The sequence below is a fragment of the Euphorbia lathyris genome, chromosome 2 (genome assembly GCF_963576675.1).
Source record: "Euphorbia lathyris chromosome 2, ddEupLath1.1, whole genome shotgun sequence".
In the NCBI taxonomy this organism is placed as follows: Eukaryota; Viridiplantae; Streptophyta; class Magnoliopsida; order Malpighiales; family Euphorbiaceae; genus Euphorbia; species Euphorbia lathyris.
The window spans coordinates 142,021,577-142,042,326 of NC_088911.1; the positions used below are offsets into that span (position 1 = coordinate 142,021,577).

A 20,750-nucleotide genomic window follows, 5' to 3' on the forward strand; every position below is an offset into this window, starting at 1 on the left:
ATTGCTTTTTGAAAGGCCTAATACATCCCTAGCCGCCCCCCAAATTGTCCAGAAACGTCCATGACCCCTCCCCAACTTTGAAAACGAGTAATTAGCTGGAGTTCAACAAGTTCAAGAGGCCAATAAGACACTTTTAAGTGTGCATGCTGTAAGGGGAGGCAGTTGGCCCAAGAATTGGGGCTCCACATTGCATGGCATGCAGTTTCACCAATTGTTTTTCAAAGGCCTAATACATCCCTAGTCCCCCAAAGTTGTCCAGAAACGTCCATGACCCCTCCCCAACTTTGAAAACAACTAATTAGCCGGAGTTCAACAAGTTCAAGAGGCCGATAAGACACTTCAAGTGTGCATGCTGTAAGGGAGAGGCAGTTGGCCTGCAGACTAATTGGCCCAAGAATCGGACAACTCGGACACTTCACCACCGATTCTTGATGATTTCCAATTCTACCTATAGAGTCAGCTCGAGAGCCGATACGACTTGAATCATACAATTCGAATTGTACGATTGGTTCTGGCTTTCAAATTTGATAAAACCCCCCAAAAATGCAAAACATAAAGAACCAATATAACGAAAAGTCTACCTTTCCTTGTGTTCAATATGTTGAATATGGAGTTATCCACAATATCAGTGCCCTATATCAAATACAATGAACTGAGACCCCCCTACTGTCAATTTTTTTCGGCTCGGTGCACTACGCATACCCGCCAAGGAGGGTCCGGGGAGAGGTCCCACCACAAGGGTGTATTGGAGGCAAGCCTTCCCCTGCCAATTTTTGGGTAAGAGGCCACTCCTAAGATTCGAACCCGTGACTTCTCAGTCACACGACAACAACATTTACCGTTGCGCCAAGGCTCGCCCTCATCCCCCTACTATCAATAATGATCAGAAAATCAATAAATATGCAAGTGATGTCTATAATGTCTATAATGTACTTTCCATTTGACAATTCAAGACACAGATACGAAAACTTCAAACTGGAGGAGAAAGAATTATTATAGAACCTACAGAAGGGTAAAATATTAATCACATAGTTAAAAAAAATGAAAAACATTATATATTTCATACATGCGTCAATCTCACTTTGTACAAATGTACACAGGTACAAGCTGTTTAGTCCGACTTATACAACACGCTATTTAGTCGTCAAATTTTGTTTTATTCAACAGTACAGTCCCTCAAATATATAAATTATTAAACAGTTTAGTCCCTCTATAAGGAACTAAACTGTTGAATAGAACAAAAGTTAAGGACTAGTATATTATTAAAATACAAGAACAAATAATTTATTAGGTAAAAATGTATAGTCTGATAAATTATTTACCCAATTATATATAACATATATATAAATAACATAATACGGTTTTGATATCATAACCTGAATTACCATTTTGTATATCCTTGGTTACAAAAAGATTTAAAAAGTATCTAAAAATGAAATTTTCAGTTTCTTTTCCTATCAAAAGCTCAAATTGGTATCTAAAAATGAAGTTTTCAGTTCTTTTCCTATCAAAAAGATTTTGTATATCCTTGGTGACAAAAAGATTAAAAGAGTATCTCACTTTGTAACATGTAGAAGCTTTGGTGATCCGCGTCTATGCAGCAGGTTTCCAATTGCATCTTTGAGTAGCGTGTTATCCTGAACGGATTATGCATCCAATGCCTGCTGAACCAGATGTAAGAGCTCCTCTACATCTTGGAAGCAAAAATCAACGACTTTCTTGACCAATATAATACAATGTTTATTTTCTGCATCTTCTAAAGCTTTAGCAGCTGAATAAGCCCTCTGGCATTTCCTTGAAGCCTCCACTGCACAATTTACATCCTGTGTCTGCAATAATCAAATAATCATAATTTCACCTCTACCCTAGCAAAAGATAAGAATAGACATGACATGATAGCTTCAAGGTATAAATGAACTTACAAAGTCGAGCAGCTGAAGAAAATTTGAGTTTCGTACAACAATGGCGGAATTCGCATCAACATGAGGTATGGTACCTGTTGAATAACGAAGCTAAATAAAACAGAATAATAAAGCAAAGATCGAACACAAAGATTTGTTAACGAAGTTCGGCAGTTTTTAATTGCCTACGTCTCCGGGAGCGATGAGCGACTGTTTCTTATTGATCGTGTAAAAGAGATACAAATTACATGCATTTATAGTGTGTAACCCTACTTGGTATAAAATTACTTAAATACCCCTGTACCATATATCCAACAGTACCTGTGGAAACAGTAGCCTTATCAACTGGCACACGTTCCACTGTAAAATGAAAAGGGAAAAATCTTTCTTTTTATATTTGAAGGGATCATTTACTTAAGGAAGCTATGCCAGATATTATAAGCTTCAAACATTTGACTGCACCTTAGCTCAAGCGTGGATCGAAAAAAGAGGTAAGACAAAAGTGTAAGAGTTGACAATTCACACTTTAGAAAGAAATACTGATCAAAAGGCAACTCCACTTATCTCAAGATAGCAATATAAAAGGTATTTAGGACTAATTGTAAAATTAGAGATAACCCTTTATTATCACATAATACTGTAGTATGATTCATGTAGTTCATTTTGTTACCTCGGGAGGAAGTCTGTAAACATTCTTGCAACTCATTCTGGTATCTGCTTAAGCTAGAACTTTTGCAGGAAACTATCCTCCATTGTGCAACTTCCAAGCATTTATAGGCCAATGCAGCAGCAGCCACTTGATTATGTCTTTCAAATTCCACAGCAGAACATCTGCCGATTACAGAGGTCAAACAGGAGCCAAACACTGGTGGTGTAACATGCATCTTGTGCAGTAAAAGAAATAATATATAACAGCTTCAAAAGCAAACAGAATTATGTACAGGTACATAAGAAACATATAATATCTTAGTCAACAGACATACAAGAAATTCTCAAAATCACTGTCTATATTTTGATGCACATCACTAACATGCATATATAGAATCACGAGAGGGCGCAACACCAGGAGAGAAGCAGAATTCATCGATAACAAGTTCGTTATGTTTACTTACTGGCAAAGTTTAGCTGCTATACTATATGCTTGAATCTGAGTCATCTCACCCTGTCTGCCGACCTCATTGCTAGTTTCTAGGAGAGAAGCTCCATGAAAAAACTTTCGAGCAGCTTGGAAGTTTGTTTCATTACTTTCAAAATCACACCCCGAGTCCTGAAAAGTAATCAAACCACAACAAGGATGAGGACAACAAGGATATAGCTTCTTTTTCCAATTGATAGTACAACACATGCATAACAAATCATTAAAATAAGATTCAAAAAATTAATAGAAAATATAAGAAACCTTAAGCATATCTGCATAATCTCTCAACATTTTGGCCTTTTCAAGAATTTTTGTAGCAGTTTGGCTGTAGGCAGGACTTGGAGCATAAATATCTGCATAACCTCTCAACGTTTTGTCCTTCTTCAATCCACTCCCGCTACTATCCTCATCATTCCTAGTGCTGTCAAGGCCATTCTGATCATCTTGCAACTCTTTCAAATTTCTTCTCATCATACAAACATTCTTTTTCTTCTTCACAGAGACTAAAAATCTTCGCTTTGTAGTTCTGCTTGTATCATTTGGCGTATTCTTCAAGCAAAGAAGATTCTCATGAAGAGGTGATACTATGGCACCCTGAGGAACCGGAAAGGAAGTCATTACCTGTTTCCAATAGAAGCATAGCCAGATAACTCTTAGTTCATCAATTAACCTTGATTTCTCATAATATGCGTGTGAATGAAATGTCAAATAAGAAAAAAGACTTACCTTAAGAATCTTGGTAGGAGATTCATCTGCAGCTTTTTGTGTGCTACAATTTCTTTCTTGAGTCTTCGGATGAGACCAAGGAGAGCTTTTTGGAGAAGATGGTGCATAGCTACGCAAAAATGAGCCATACTGACCAAATTTAGCCCCTGAAAGAAAAAATATCCACCTATCATTGTCGATATATAAAAATACCTCACCCTTCTATGGATCTTGAACAACTTCTGTTTGAAGCCACTTACCCAATTCCTTTACAGAAACTTCACCCTCAAAATCCTTTTGAAAATGGGCCAAGACATTTTGAACCTTCTCATCCTTTAGCAAAATAAAGAAACTTTAATTGACTTGCATAAAAAGAAGCATGGAACATACCATATGATAAGTAATACATGAAAGATATGACAAGTGCAGGCATTATTCAAATTGACAAAGAACGCCACTCATTGTAAAAGGTCAATTAAATCAATTACAACAAAATCTAGCCCTCTACAATTGAATGATTGTAATCCACAAAGAATAATATCTCAAGTATAACCAAGTTCTTTCCTATGCTTAACATTCATAGTTTCCCACTTCTGTTTGGTTTCCGAGAAAATTACAGGCTTTTCTTAATTTCATGAATAGAAAATTTCATGTTCCTTTGTAATTTACTAATTTGTTGTACTTTTATCACCTATAAAAATAGTTAGGTAGGAGTGTTTTAAAAGTCAACAAGTAATTATCGGTAAAAAGGTTATTTAAAGTTTTGACCAATTAAGTTTTAAAAGCATTCCTTTTTATAAATTTTACAATTTGTACATTATTTTACTGTAATATTTTCTGTTAGTTTGCCTAATTCTGATCTATATTTTCCTTTGATTCATGTAGATTTGAGCAGGATTTGTATTAGATACTTTGGTGTTTCGCAAAAGAATATTTTGTTCATTTTCGTTGCAACTCTCTTCTTTGGAGTCACCATGGCTGAACCAGTTGAGGGTAAGCAAGCTTTGCTTGATTTCATTCAGAATATCCATCGCAGCAAAAAATGGCATAACTGCTGACGTTGAGGTTATACCCATTGACTATGTCAATACTGCCATGGATCGTCTGCTGAAGGCCGATGTTAAATAGCGATTCCGCCTAAATATTTTTTATGTAACTTTAGAGTTTAATGTTATCCATATTAATAAGGCCTAAGGTTTATATTAGTTTCTCTAAGATTGTGTGTTGTTGATGAGCATGAAGAGAAAAAAATTTCCATATTAATAAGGCCTAACGTTTATATTAGTTTCTCTAAAGTTTATATGTTGTTGATGAGCATGAAGAGAAATAAATTTTGTAATAACAACATTTGCAGTTTCTTAATAACATTCTTAAATTTAGATATTAAAACAAATGAAACTCTGTTTAAAAAAAAAAAACAAATGAAACCATTTTAGCTTGCCTTTGAATTGATCAACATCCACCTTGCTAGTTTATATACTTTAGTTCAAGATTATAGACAATCATTTTCCTTCTAAACGTCTTTTGGGGTGAATAAGGCCAAGTTTAAGATAGTGTTCAGGGCCTTAATTTTTTATGGGTGTTATTAGTACTCTCTACATGACAAACTTAGCAATGACAAACAGAATCAATATATACTTTAAGTCATAAACCAATGCATTTGCATATTAAATCCATTAGTTGCTCAAGTGCTTAACCAAAGTAAAATTAACTAGTGAAACTCCTAAGTTAAGTTTAAAAGGATGTTGTCATGATAGTTATTTCCTAATTCAAGTTATAGAGTTATTTGAACATCATAAATATGAACCCTTACCATGTAAGAGAGAGCAATATCCGGGTCCATAATCTTGTTGGAGCAGTCACCCTTATACTGGAAAACCTCCTCTTCTTCAAGCTCATGATTATACTCCATCTCCACTCCTTGCAAAAATGAGCCATAATGACCATATTTAGCCCCTGAAACAAAAAAATTCCACCCATCATTATCGATTCATAAAAATATACCACCCTTACTTCTATGGATCTTGAACAACTTCCATTTGGAGTCACTTACTCAATTCCGTTGCAGAAACCTCACCCTCAAAATCCTTTTGAAAATGGGCCAAGACATTTTGAATCTTCTCATCCTTTAGCAAAATAAAGAAACTTTTATTGATTTACATAAAAAGAAGCATGGAACATACCATATGATAAGTAATACATGAAACATTTGCCAATGAAACATATGACAAGTGCCGACCTTATTCAAATTGACAAAGAATGCCTCTCATATAAAAGGTCAATTAAATCAATTGCAATAAAATCTAGACCTCTATAGCCGAATTATTGTAATCCACAAAGAATTTAATCAAGAAAATATCTCAAGTATAACTTTTAATAAGGCCTAAGGTTTATATTAATTTCTCTAAAGATTATATGTTGTTGATGAGCATGAAGAGAAATAAATTTTGTAATAACAACGCTTGCAGTTTCTTAATAATAATCTTCTTAAAATTTAGATATTAAAACAAATGAAACCCTGTTAAAAAAAAATTCAAATGAAACCATTTTAGCTTGACATCCACCTTGCTAGTTTATATACTTCAGTTCAAGATTATAGACAATCATTTTCCTTCTAAATGTCTTTTGGGGTGAATGAGGCCAAGTTTAAGGGCCTTAATTTTTTTATGGGTGTTATTAGTACTCTACATGAGGGTGAGCCTTGGTGCAACGCTAACGAGGCGTTTGGTATTCTATTGGGATAGGGATAGGGATAAAGGTTGGGATAGACATAAGGATAAATGGTTGGGATAAAGATAAAATATGATAGTCGAGAATTATTATTCAATGTTTGGTATGTTGGATAGGGATAGGGATAAAATAATACATTTTACAATTTTAACCTTATTTAAACTACATAACATTAATTTGAGGGATAGGATAGACTTTTCCATCCTATTAAAATCGTAGGAGCTTATCCCACCTCCTTATACCACCCCCTCTTGGATATAGGATTTGAGGGATAAGACTCATATTCCGCTCCCTAACCTATCTCTAAAACAAACACGGGATAACTCGTCTCAATTTTTTTATCCCTATCTCAGTGTCTTTGTCCCCTCTAACAAACACCCTGTAAAAGTTGTTGTCATGTGACCGAGAGGTCACGGGTTCGAGTCTTAGGAGCGGCTCTACATGACAAAATTAGCTTGACATTCATACTTTTCTACCTCCCAAATTAAGTTTAAAATGATATTGCCATAATAGTTACTTCCTAATTCAAGTTATAGACTTATTTGAACAACATCATGAAGATCAAAGTAGAATTAACTGTTGAAACTCCCAAATTACGTTTAAAATGATATTCCCATAATAGCTACTTCCTAATTCAAGTTATCGAGTTATTTGAACAACATCATGAAGATAAGCCCTTACAATGTAAGAGAAAGCAATATCATGCTCCATATTGTTGTTGGAGCAGTCACCCTGCAAAATCTCCCCTTCCTCAAGTATAGGATTATCCTCCATCTCCATCTCCACACCTCCCAAAGAAAACCCTAACCTTAAAAATTTAAAAGCCTAACCCCAAAACCCAAACGCTATACCCTAACCGTCGAAACCAAGCAAAAATTGCTAATTAACTATTGATTCTCCACGCAAACTATCGATCAGAGAACCAAAAGTAGAAGGCTGATTGCTAAATCAACGATAATTAACTAGGTCTAGTGAGTTTATATAGATTCTAAAATAATCAAAGCTTTGAATTTCATTTTTGGTAATAATTTATTTCCAGTTTTTGAATATGGAAAGTCCTAAATTAGCGGCAAATTAGGAGTAATGAGCTAGTTTAATCTTACCTTATTTGACAATCATAGTCCATGTCGCTGATTGAGGATCGAAATTCCCTTTCCTTATATGCCCATCCCGATTGAGGATCTACCAGCAGCACCAGTATAAAATTCCAGGGTTGAGATCTAAAATTCTCCCACTCCATTTTTGTTCTTAGCTGCTTGACACTCATCCTTTCGAGTGATTCAAATTTCATTCAACGCAGAGAAGAAGAATAGGAGGAAGTGCTTGTGGAGCTCCTCCTTTTGAAAGGTCCATTGCTCTTTTCATTTCTAGAGTTTTCCCAAAATGGAGTTGGATTATGGTGTTTACTGCTTGCAGAGCTGTTTCCTTGGGGATTGATTGTTGCTGGTACTGGTTGGAGTCGTAGTCCGCCATAAATGGGTGGTGGAAGAAAGAGGGACTGTGAGTTAGGTTGTTTGTTTATGGCGTTACATTCCCCAACCTAAAATACCTATAATTTGAAAGTCAATTACTATCAAAATCATAGATTACATATTACTATAAAAATAAAAATAAAATAAAAAAATCATCCATTACATATCCGAACTAAAAAAAATCATGAATTGAATCATCGTTGTAACTTAAAATGATAATAAAAAAAAAACTCGTTATTATTTGATATTGATTATAATAACCTCTCTATTAGTTCAAAATAAGTTTAAAAAATATAATTTAAGGTTTTAATTAACTTTAAAGTTTATGTGTATTATGCTTTTTATTTATTGAGTTTTGTTTTAAGAGTTGTGATTTGGAAAAATGAGCCGAACCGCTCATGAACGATTCGGTAATCAGTTCGATTTGTAAACGAGCCGTTCGTAAGCACGATTTACTGGCTCGGTTCATAAACGAGCCGAAATTGAGTAGACTAAAACTCTGCTTGAAAGCTCGCGAGCATGCTCGATTAGAACATTTATGAACAAATTTTAGTTTTATAGAAAATTATATAATTTTGTGTTAGTTCACAAATATCTAAATTTAATGTTATTTTATTTGTTATTAGATGAGTTCGTTCACAAACATAATAAATGAGTAATTGATGAACTATTTGTCAGCATCTTGTTTATTTATTCACGAACTTTGCTTGTGAGCTTGTTTATGTACATAAATAAAGAGTTATTATTGCGAGCAAACTTCGTAAATATAATTAACGATTTACTCACAACAAACAATTTATGGTTAGATAATTTTCTTAATAGACCAAGTTTAAAGAGCATTTTGGGCTCGAAGCTCGGTTTGAGCTCGTTTATTTTCTAATGAGCCGAGCCGAGCTTGAGCAAGCCAAATCTCGGCTCGGGCTCGAGCTCGTTAATTTATTAAAGCTCGACTTGGCTTGAGACATGCGCACAATTCCATTGGCTCTGCAATTTTATTCACCTAAATACCAAAATAACATTTTTATTCTTAAAAATTAACAAATTACCAGGAAAAAAAAATTCTTATAATAACATTTTTCAACATTTTCTAAAGGCATTACATCCATTTTAGTTCTCAAACTAAGCTTTAAAGTTAATTAGAAAACAAAGAAAAACAAAGAAAAACAAAAAAAAAAAAACAAAAAAAATAAAAAACATTCATCAATCTTATTGATTAGTGTACCCATTGTTTTTTCTTCTCCTGATGAGTGGTAGTTAACAAAATATTATATTTTTTGGTACATCATTATGGATTGGATTAGTTTTTCACGTTTTCCTTAAATAATATATATTAAATATTTGAATAATTCTCCTTTCAAAAAAAATATTTAAATAATTCATGGTAATAATTAAAATTTAAAATAAATAGAAAATTATATTTGAGGAGTAAAGTTGTCGTTTGAACAACAACATTAGTTATTTCATATACTACCATTGCATCCACCAAACATAGAAATAATTATGAAATAATTAAAATTTAAAATAAATAGAAAATTAAATTTGAAGGGTAAAAAATACATATTACGTTCTCTCATATTCTATTCCTCGGTAATACCTATTCTATTCCATGTTCCATATTTCATATTTTTCTCTCATATTCCTTACATGTTATCATTCAGACATCTTTGACTTAATCGCATCTATAATACTATATCATATGAATTACTCATTCTTCTTCTTTAATTAACAAAGGACAATCTCATCATTAAATTCCGAAAAAGAAAACTCACACATAATCCAACCACAATGCTCTTCAGATTCTTTCTTCACTGCTTTTAAGAAAACTAACGGACCATCCATCTCAACCACCACCACAATCTCCTTCCCAGAATCATCACGATGCTAAGTTCTACCATCGCCAACCTTCCTCTGAATTATTGAATTAGCATATGGTTTGTTTCTTGAGCTTAATAAAGAAATAAAGATCATTATGGCCACCATAAGAAGGATTGGGACCAAAAATTTGGAATACTTTTCATGACTCCTCTTTACCATACAAATCCACCAAGGAATCAACATGGCTTCATTCGGGAAAGTCTTCCCATCAATTTCTTCAACAGAAAATCATCGGCCAATTCTTTATCGGTTGGAACAATTCAAAAACCAGGAAAGCAGAACAGAGGGTTTTTGTTTTTTTATTCAGCAACCTTCCAAGTATTCAAGTTTTTACAAGTCAGTTGCTCAAGTGTTGGATTAGACATAGCCACAGCCAAAGGCTTACTATATAGTTGCAGTTTCGACTTGATGAGAACACGAGATGCATAATCTCTAATGTCCGTTTGTACCGAGGATTGGACTTGAGAGATAGATGATGTTACCGACATTGGTGGAACACAGGAAAACATTAGTGACAGGGAAACAGCAGAGTTTGGAGAGTGCTTTCAAACATATATCCTCCAATGCATCTATATTGGTAGTCTTAAACGCAACTTGTACCAAAACGAGAACTATCTTCTCCATTGAGACTACCAATATAGATAGTTCTCGATTTGGTACAAGTTGCATTTAAGACTACCAATATAGATGCATTGTAGGATATATGTTTGAAAGCACTCTCCAAGCTTTGCTCTTTCCCTGCCACTAATGTTTTCATGTGTTCCACCAATGTCGATAACATCATCTACTCTCTCAAGTCCAATCCTCGGTACAAACGGACATTAGAGAGTATGCATATCGTGTTCTCATCAAGTGGAAAATGCAACTATATAGTAAGCATATGGTTGTGGCGATGTCCAATCCAACACTTGAGCAGCTAACTTGTAAAAACTTGAATACCTGGAAGGTTGCTGAATAAAAAAAACAAAAACCCTCTAAAAACACATTCCGAACAAAAAAGACTTCAAAAAATTATGGTTTCAGAATCTAAAAACAAATGAAGCAATGTTTATACTGTTTTGAAGAGCAATATAACATAACAAGTCTTCAAGGGGTTGAATATGGTATTGAAAGAATCATGTAGGGATAGAATTTAGTCGAGATGCGATCCAATTGGAGTTGCAATTTTGGTGGAATCAACATTGTACAACAATTAGGGACTTTGGATTTCAAATAACAACAACAAAAACAGATACAGATCGTTCTTGTACAATCTCAAAGATCCAACAAATACTATGCCATTTTCCCTTTCATATGACACAATGTACATGACAGACATTTGTTTTCGTGTCGTCTGAATATTTTTCGTGACAGTATTTTAACATTATATCATCTGAATGCGTAATAAAAAACGCGTTCGATTATCATATGACGTTATGATTACACACTACTGTCATTCAAAGAAAACGCGCGTTTTTGTTAAATTTGATGCGCTCAACAGATGACCCCTCTGTTAAATGAATGTCATTGTATACCGAAAACAAAAAAGTGGCAAATGAAATTTGATGAGTGTCGAATTCACAAAAAATAAAATACCTACTTTTGGAATCCAAAAACTGTAGTAAATATGGAGTAGGGTCGAATCCTCAGAGACTGGTAGAATTGTAACTTTTCAAAATTAACAATTAAAAGTAAAAAGGGGGGTTTTGGTTTATAGAATAAAATAAATAGAAAATAACAAGTAATAATAAAATACAAGAAACAATTAATTAAATATATGAGAAATATGTATGAAAAAGATTTCAGCTGGAGGTTAGGTTTGAGTCTTGAATTGAACAATTGATCATCGATCATAGGAAATATAAATTTCAACCCTTCAAATAAATTAGCTATGGTTATTAAAAAGCATTAACAACCTATCTCTTCTTACCGATTGGACAATTAAGAAAAGTTCATTAATTTTCCCTAATCAATTAAACAATTCCAAACAAGCTTCATAATTTAATTTGATTGAAAGCATTAAAGTATGAAAGAGATACCAATTCTACTCAATAATCACTAAAGCAAGATTATTTAAAGCATATCAATTACATTCACAACATAGGTTAAAAGTTTGTCCACAATTAACTATGTTATTTACTACTTGCATTAGATGAATTAAACAATTACGTATTTAAACATCTAATTAGCGAAACGATTACAAGTAAATAATCAAATCAAGGATTCAATTAAATAATGCAATACGAACAAAAACATAATAGAAATTGATTACTTGAATAGATGAAAAAGATTAAGTACAAAATGATCTCCCCAATTGATTATTCAAGACCTAAAAACCTCTAGCTAGAAATTGGAAATTAGTTTATATTGGAGGAAGAAGAAGCCATGGAAGAATGATGATGCATGAAGAGACTTTGATATTTTTTATTGTTCTCTATGTATGTCTCTTCTTTTATGTGTGTGTCCTTCCCCCCAAATATGGTTCCGTTTGTCTCTTTTTATAGCTTTCACAATTGTGCCTATTGGCTTTCAGGAGTGAGAAAAACTGACTCTTATTAATTCCTCATAAAAATATTAAGAGAAACTTTCCTTTAGAATTAAACTCTAAAAGAAACTCCTTTTTAGAATTAAACTCTAAAAGAAACTCAACTTAGGATTAAACTCTAATTATGACTATTTAAGAAAATCCTAATAGAGTTAAAATCTTATAAATATTATATATATTAAGAATCTCATAACATAAGTCATCAATTTTTCATTAAATACTTATTGATCCACAGACATAGGTTAAGACAGATCATCATTTGAAACTCCTTTTCAGCACATGACTTGACAAGTTTCTTCAAATTCTCTTTAAACTTCATAGAATTACCATTTTAATCATCAATTTGAAAATGAGTCTCAAAAATACCTACAAAATAGAAAATAAGGTAAACTTGCACCTAAACAATAAAATTAAAACTAAACCCTAAGGAATTAAGATATAAAAATATGTATAAATATGGACCTATCAAAATTTCACTTACGCGGCCATATACCAAATTTTAGGCGCTCGATGATTGGTTCAAGTCTTTTAGGTGCCACGTGATAGAGTTAGATTCACTTGATATCAGATGTCCCCCTTAGGTCTAATTTATCATTATTTAGGATGAGAAATTATTGGCTCTGGGAATTATTGTACTTGTTGATTCCTGATAAGTTGAAAGAGGGAGAGAGAGAGATTTGATATTGATGTCTTTTGAAATTTTTAAAAAAATAAGGGACTGATAAAGAGGTTATACAGGCTCCTGATGGTTGGTTTTCCCTTCATCTAGTGCTAAAAAATGCAACTGTCAGGGCATGTTTTCTTGTGTTTTCTGGTCGCCTTTCGAGTTGATGGTGTTCGCTTCTATCTTGCCACGTGTCACCATTTTATTAGAGAGCATGCCATGAGCATCTAATACGCTTCAATCATTGCTTGTTAGTAATGATGGCGTCTATTGATTCATTTTCCTTCTAAGTAGTATAAAAGGAGAAAGATTTCGGGTGTGTTTCTTACACTCTTTATCTATTTGCTTCATCCTCTGGCCTTCTGATGACAATAAGGTTCTTTTTAGTGGCAAATTCTTGACTACTCATATTGATCTTAAGGAGATTGTGTTATTTTTTAATGATGGATGTGCCTCTTCTTCCCTTATTTCATTATCAAGTGAATGTATAGAGTATTTTTATGCCTAATATGTTAAGTTAGGGTGGTGATTTTGTTTTATGAGCAATGTTTGGGAATTATGGGAGAATTCAATCTTATCTTTCCTAGGCCTTTCCAAGTCCTGCATGGAGCTTCTGGCCTTTATGAGGGTTGTGCTTGACATTGGTTTTTAGATGGATGAGGTCGCCTCTCATCGTTTCTTAAAGTACAAACAAAGGAATATGTGGAGGGAGGAAGGGTTTATTGGAGCTGTGTGGGGAATGTGTGAAGTATATCATCGTTTACGTAAATGACAAAATAGTTCAAGAACATCATGTATACAAGTCATATAATAAAGTAAATATACTTTCACAAATGAAAGATTGATGGGTGTCGGGTAGAGCTCTAAATATATTATGATAAGTGTGTTATGACTATGGATGTGATCTTCCTAAACGCTCTATCTCTACTAGACGCTACTACTTAGGGGAAAGTGTACCCCGTCGTATCAAGTAATAATCCGGTTAAGACCGGGTATCGAATCCACGGGATTTATAACTACAAGTATTAAACGACTCGGTTTTATACGTTATCTAATCGGTGAATACTTTGGGTTGATTTGAGAAACAACTACAAACTACTCCTAACTATAGGTGAGACGGATTTATATAACAAAGACTCTACGAAGTGATACAGATAGTTATAAGTTATAAATATGATAAACAATGACTCCGAACATATACGGTTGATGATTTACTCTTGCAATGACGACTACGTGTAGTATGACTGACCCGTGAAGTACTTAGACTACGTGGTTCCTAGTCAAGGCATGTCTAATGCTCGGGATTAGAAACTAGGGCCCGTAAGTTTCGTGGCTTATCAATTCCTACGGTTTCCGGTATGTCACTTACGGTAAGGCAACACCTATATGAATCCCTAAAGATAGCCCGAATGGCGTCGGAAATCGCGTTCCCATACACAATAATCAATTACGAGGATCAAAACAAGTAGCAAACATCAACACATATAAAGAAGTAGAAATTGTAAATCATAAGTTATAAATATGGAAAATGTAAATATGGAATACAACCAAGCCTAGTACATAGGAAGAGTACAAGCTAATTAGCAAGTGAAAAGGGAAGAATCCGCCCTCGAAACTAGCTAACCGGACTCAAAGCCGTCTCTTAGGACTTGGAAGTGGAACTCTCGAGCTTGGTGAACGAAGATGGAACGGAACTTTGACGGAATGCCGGAATAAACGAACAAGCTCTCAAGGTGATAGAGTTTTGCTATGTAAAATCTGAATGCCCAAATGAGTGCTAATCACTCTTATTTATACACATCAAGCTAGGGGTAAAATTGTAAATTCACAAGATACAAGTATGGAGATACATTATTTCTGCAGAATTCCCATGACACGCCTCGCGTATGGTAGAGGACACCCCGTGTATTGGCCCATTTCGTTAATAATTCCTACATGTGGACCAAATTCAGATCTTGTTGTCTCAACCACGCCCCGCGTGGTTGAGCTCCTGAGATTTAGTAGCTTGAATTAGGTCTTTTACGCCACGTGTAGCCTGAAGAACGCCCCGCGTATATGAGTCCCTGGATCTTTTAGGTTGATAAACTCCCATATACGCCTCGCGTGCAAGGTGGGATGCCCCGCGTAGTAGCAGTTGACTTGGGAGACCATGCAGTCTAACTTCCATGATTGAGCTTATCATTTCTGACTAGATGCCACACGTCCCGCGTATCGGTGGGTTAGTCCCACGTGGTGCCTGTGGATTAAGCAATTATTTCTGACTGGATGACACGCCCCGCCTATGTCAGTGGAAATTTGCTCCTTACTTGTACCTGAAAGACAATTCTCGAGAGCCGAGTTAGCTTGACGTTTTTATTTTCTAAATTCAATAAAAAATAAAGACAATAAACCGAAAGTACGGATTTTATTTTTATTTTGTTATTTTATTCAAAATCCCTTATTTTTGTAATTAAACTTATTTATTTGGTCCTCAATTAAACCTTAAATCACGCTAAAAGATAGGGGTGAAACGTCCCTATCAACCTCCTCGGACTTTAAAGTTTTACTTGTCCTCAAGTAAAAGAAGTCGAAAGACAAATGATTGAGATGATTAAGAAACAAACCTTCGGTTAGTTTTACCAAGTGCGTGATTCCAAAGCTAAAGTTTTATGCAAAATTTTCGGTAAGTACGTACGCAAACAAATGAGCGACTAAAACTTGTTTGAAACCTCTATGATCAAATTTAATAGACAATATCAACGGGGGGCCGATTATCTTTTGAGAACCCGTAAGTACCTCACCAAGGGATTTCACTCTTACGCTCAAATCTTAGTGGGTCGGTGTTTTTGCACTCTCCTTTGCACTTACTTGAAGTCACTTTGAGTTTGCATTTTCATCCGGGTTTTTCCTCCATGGATATTTGGAAGTTTTATGGTTTTTAATTAATATTTAATGTTTTGTTTTTTTTAAAGAGTAATTAAAAGGGTGGTTAAAGCAAAATTGATGATGGAGGGAGGTTGAAGAAGTTTTGAATTTGAAAAGATGGGATGTGATTGGAAGGTAGAAAAGGTGGAGTGGAGAAGTGAGAAAGACTTTTGGGGAAGAGGAAAAGCTGTCATGGGGAGTTACAATTCGCAACTCCCCTAGGATACGCGGGGCGTACCCTAGGGGGCGCCCCGCGTGTCCTTACACGTGGCGTTTATTTGGGAAAAGACCTAACAGTCGAAGGTTACGCGGGGCGTGGTAGTGTGTACTCCCCGCGTGTCCGTTATTTTTTGTTGCGAATTCGGCTAGACCAAGGACGCGGGGCGTAATAGGTACGACGCCCCGCGTAGCCATTCATTTGAACACACTAAAAAGATCAGAAACTTGGCTACGTGGGGCGCACTGGTGTATATGCTCCACGTGAGTAGTTACAACAGGGTCAGAGACTCGGATACGCGGGGCGTAAGGGTGTGTACGCCCCGCCTAAGCACTTTGGATTAGCGAGAGATTTGTTTTTTCGTGGTTTTTGATTTACAAGAAACGAAATGAGCTGGAAGGGAAGAAAAATAAAAATAGAAATGGACATAAAACGACAACGGCTATGATACATATAAACAGAGGGTTTGAAGAACGCAAACTGGGGCTACGTTTAGAGTCGAAGTAGCTTGACTTTCTTGTGATGTGTGCATGCTTACGGTGTTTGGAGGAATGTGGTTTCGCCATGTTGTGGAAGAGCTCCGTCGCTAATGATAGTTCGAGGGCTTCCAAACCGAGTAAAGATGTTTTTCTTTATAAATTTCCCTACCACCTGATGCGTCTCACTGCGTTTGCACCACGAGACTCACTAAGGGATAAGTGTACCCTGTCGTTATCAAGTAATAAATTTCTGGAAAAGTCCAGGTATCGTCCACATGATTTATTTTTGCAAGTATCGAGTTACTTGGTTTCAGGTGTTATCTAGGCTTAGGGGGTTTTGAGTTGGTTTTTCTTAAGTTATCTACTCCTAGATTGAATTATACTACTCCTAGCTAAGTTATCTGATTCTAACTAAGTTATTCTACGCCTAATTAAGTTACTCTACCCCTAATTAAGTTAAACTACTCCTAGGTGATCTTTTACCAATGCAATTATCCGAAGGAACATGAAGGGATACGATGATAATGAAAATAGATTGTTTAAGCAATTGAATTAAAATCTAAGTCACTTGTGTCCGAGGCGATTAACCCGACCTATCCTCCTAAAGTCCCTAGTTCGTGATTCCCTTGTAAGGCCGAAACTAGCTCTAAAGCTCAGCAATCTGGTCTTAATCTTCTATAGGATCGTCAATCCTATAGGCACTGACTAGGTCAGATTCAGCTCGCAATATGTGCCAACTTAATTTTGGGATTATCGAATTAGTTAAACCAATCAGACAAAGCATAAGACAAAGATTAAAGCATTAAAACAATTGAATGAACAAAGACTATAATATATATCAAAGATGAAAGTATTGTCACGAAGATACAATAAGCCTAGGATTCATAACATGGATCAAAGGCTAGACAGAATATAAAAGAAGAAAAATCCCTTTCAGGGAACCTGTCTACCAATGCAGGCGTCTTCCTAGGATTTAAGGATGGAGCTTGAGCAATCCTCGGTGAGCGGAGCTTCGGAGGTGTCTTCAATGGAGGTTTGAAGGATATGGAGGAGGTGGAGAGGATTTCTCAAGATGAAAAGCTAAGAAAATTACAAAAAGATAAAAAAGATCTCTAATTACATTGGAAAAATCCTATTTATAGGCGTGGCTCGGGCCATTTTCTTGACCTATTTTCGTGTCCTTATACAGGTAGGAAGTCGTGGGGTCCATCGTGGCGTCGTGGGGGCGGAATTGATCTTTTTGACCAATTCCCGCAGGTCTGCTCGGCGAGCAGGGCGAGCTGCTCGACGAGCAGGCACTGCCTGCTCGGTGAGCAGGCCTCTGAGGGCCTGCTCGGCAAGCAGGCATTGCCTGCTCGGCGAGCTGGCCTAAAATAGGCCAGTTCGTCGAGCAGTTTAGCCCGATGCGCCCCCGCGCGGTCGCCGAAATGCCAATAATGTGTCTTTTCGCCCGAACTTATCCCTGCGCATGCACAAAAACTCCAAACAACATTAGTCTAAAGGCTAAATTGACCCGCCAATCGCTTATTTTGAGCAAACGCTTCGTTTGGTGCGACTTTTGACGGATCAATTAGCTTCAAAATTAACGGAATTATAATATGCATGCCATTTTGGCCGGATTTGCCTAAATCGATCATAAAACGATCCTAAACAACGAAAAGTAAATAAAACATTTCCAATTTCTAACTAACTCACACAAAAGCATTTAAATGCGAGAATTGCTCGCTTATTAACTAAATAACGCTAAAACCCGTCCTAAAACCGTACCCAAAGATAGGAGTTTTTGACCTCTATCAAACCTCCTCGCACTTAAAACTTTACTTGTCCCCAAGTAAACTAAAAAACTAAACCCGCAATCACAAGCAAGCTAGAAAACCTCCTGGTTTGACTAGGTGCTTGACACAATTTCGAGCATCAGTAATTACATGCATTCGGAAATACAAAGTAGAGACACGATATCCAAAAGCCGCATTTCAATTATCATAGGTCATATGTTTTAAGACAAGGGACACATGTTCAATTAAACGAGCTTGAGGGGATCGCTAAGTAAGACACCTCACCATAGGTAGTTCACTCATTTCACACAATTTTTGTGGCTAATGTGTTTACTCTCGGCTTATGTTCTCGCTTAGGATTACGTTGATTTTGCACGTTCATCCGAGTTCCTCTACTATGCTATATGACTCTGATGATATCAAAAACAACCTCGAATTGGGGTTGTAATGTGGTTAGAGGGTTAAAGGTGCAACAAAGGTTAATAGTTCTAGCGCTAGAAAAACAAGGTTCAAATGGCTTTAGCAAATATGAAGTGACTGAGCTTTTTATTCATCCATTATTCTCTTTTTGGGACGTTTTCTTGAGACGTTTTGATTTTAAGAACTGGGGAATGAAGTTCTCCCCTTTTAGTTCGTCTCTTTTCTTTTCTTTTCTTTTTCTGTTTTCTTTTTTTTTCTTTTTCCCTTTTTTTTCTTTTTTTTTGGATAGTGATGCTCATTCACTTCTTAGCCTTTTGGCTTGCTACTATAATGCCATAAACAAAGAAAAAGCGCTAGAAGAAAACAAAGGCTCAATTTGAGCTTTGCCAAAAACTTGGGTTAGGTAACAAACTAAGTGATAGTTTGCAAAAATAAGGGTTAGAACGAAAGAAAAATTCTACAAACTACAAAAATACAGGCTCAACATAGATCAAATTCTACACATCACAGGCAAGCGGGGAAACGTGTTGCAGGCACACTACTAGCAAATAAGTTTGATCAAGATGATAGAGTTTATCGGCCAAAGGACATTAATTTTGATTTTGAGAAAGAACACGCAATTAACCTCTCTTACATGCAACCTAAGAGAGCAAGAAGTTGGACATTAGAAGCTCAATGTGGTATCCATAAAGAGTCGTACATGTTAATCAAACGTGATACATAACCTTAAAAGCGAATCACATTTTTAATCAGATGCGATATAGGTAACATAATGCGAATAACACTTGTGTAGAATGCGAAATATATAACAAAAAATGCGAAATTTCACATAATTTCACTAACTATCATTAAACTTCACTCAATTTCATTCAATTGCACAAAAGTCATATATTTATATCATAAGGTCAGTAGTCTAATAGGGTCCATGAAACAACTCTATAACTATATGTTCCTAAAATAAACACCGTCCGGTACGGTGAAGTCAAACTCACGGCCTTCGAACAAGTATTGTGCAAAAATACAAGTAAAGACTTCACAATCATTAGAAGCAATCTCTTGCTATGGTGCACTAGTTACCATATCCAAAATATCAAAATATCTGTTACACTTGGGTGGAAGTATCAGGCTTGGTAGCATGTGAGATGTTATGGATATTCTGGTAGATTAAGAGTCTAGTTTGGTAGCATATCTATGAATGAGTCTAAATATGTAATGAGCCTTATCATTGGGCCAATTTTGTAACTTTTTTAAATATTAATCTCAAATTCTACTATTAAATCACAAAAAATGTGAATTTTGATTTAGAACTAATTAATAGACAACTGGTACGGAATAATGAACAAAATAGGAATAAAGTGCAAAAATACCCCTAACGTTTACGTTAGAAGCAGTTTTACCCTAACGTATAAAATTGTGCAATTTCTTTTACCCCTAACGTTAACAACTAAAAGTAATTTTATCTCTAACATTGATAAGTTGGATCAATTTGAGAAATTATTCATCAAACTATATTATCGGTCATGAATCTTGTCATATACCCTTCACATATGTGTCATTTTATCACTCATTAATAACAGACCACAAATATATGATTAGACGTTAAAAAAATATACTGTATTTTATACGTATTGGACAAAAAAATTTAAATATTTCACCAAATTTATAAATACTAATCTTCAATTCTATTATCTAAATCATATAAAATATGAAATATTTTTTAGAAGCAACTGATATACAATTGGTGTAGAATAAAAAAACAAAAAATATGTGTTTTACAATAATATCTGAAATTGATCCATCTTTCTCCTCATAAAAAAAAGAAATTGACCCATCTTGCGAACGTTAAGTGAAATTGCTATTGGTTGCTAACGTTAGGAGTACAATTGCACAATTTTAGACGTTAGAGGCATTTTTACATCTTATACCGATAAAATATATATCATTAT

General features: G+C 35.2%; 1 protein-coding gene across 1 annotated transcript; it reads right to left on the bottom strand.

Annotated features, from left to right (window-relative positions):
- Nucleotides 1-1,342: 1,342 nt before the first annotated feature.
- Nucleotides 1,343-7,988, bottom strand: LOC136220187 (cysteine-tryptophan domain-containing zinc finger protein 7-like). The gene is made up of 10 exons (XM_066007949.1): nucleotides 7,578-7,988; nucleotides 5,798-5,870; nucleotides 5,558-5,700; nucleotides 4,005-4,077; nucleotides 3,766-3,911; nucleotides 3,301-3,660; nucleotides 3,014-3,168; nucleotides 2,572-2,732; nucleotides 1,923-1,996; nucleotides 1,343-1,829 (listed from the first exon to the last, which is right to left on the bottom strand). The coding sequence occupies exons 3-10, from the start codon at nucleotides 5,654-5,656 to the stop codon at nucleotides 1,647-1,649; spliced, it is 1,251 nt and encodes a 416-aa protein (XP_065864021.1). The 5' UTR covers nucleotides 5,657-5,700; nucleotides 5,798-5,870; nucleotides 7,578-7,988; the 3' UTR covers nucleotides 1,343-1,646.
- Between the last annotated feature and the right edge of the window lie 12,762 nt (nucleotides 7,989-20,750).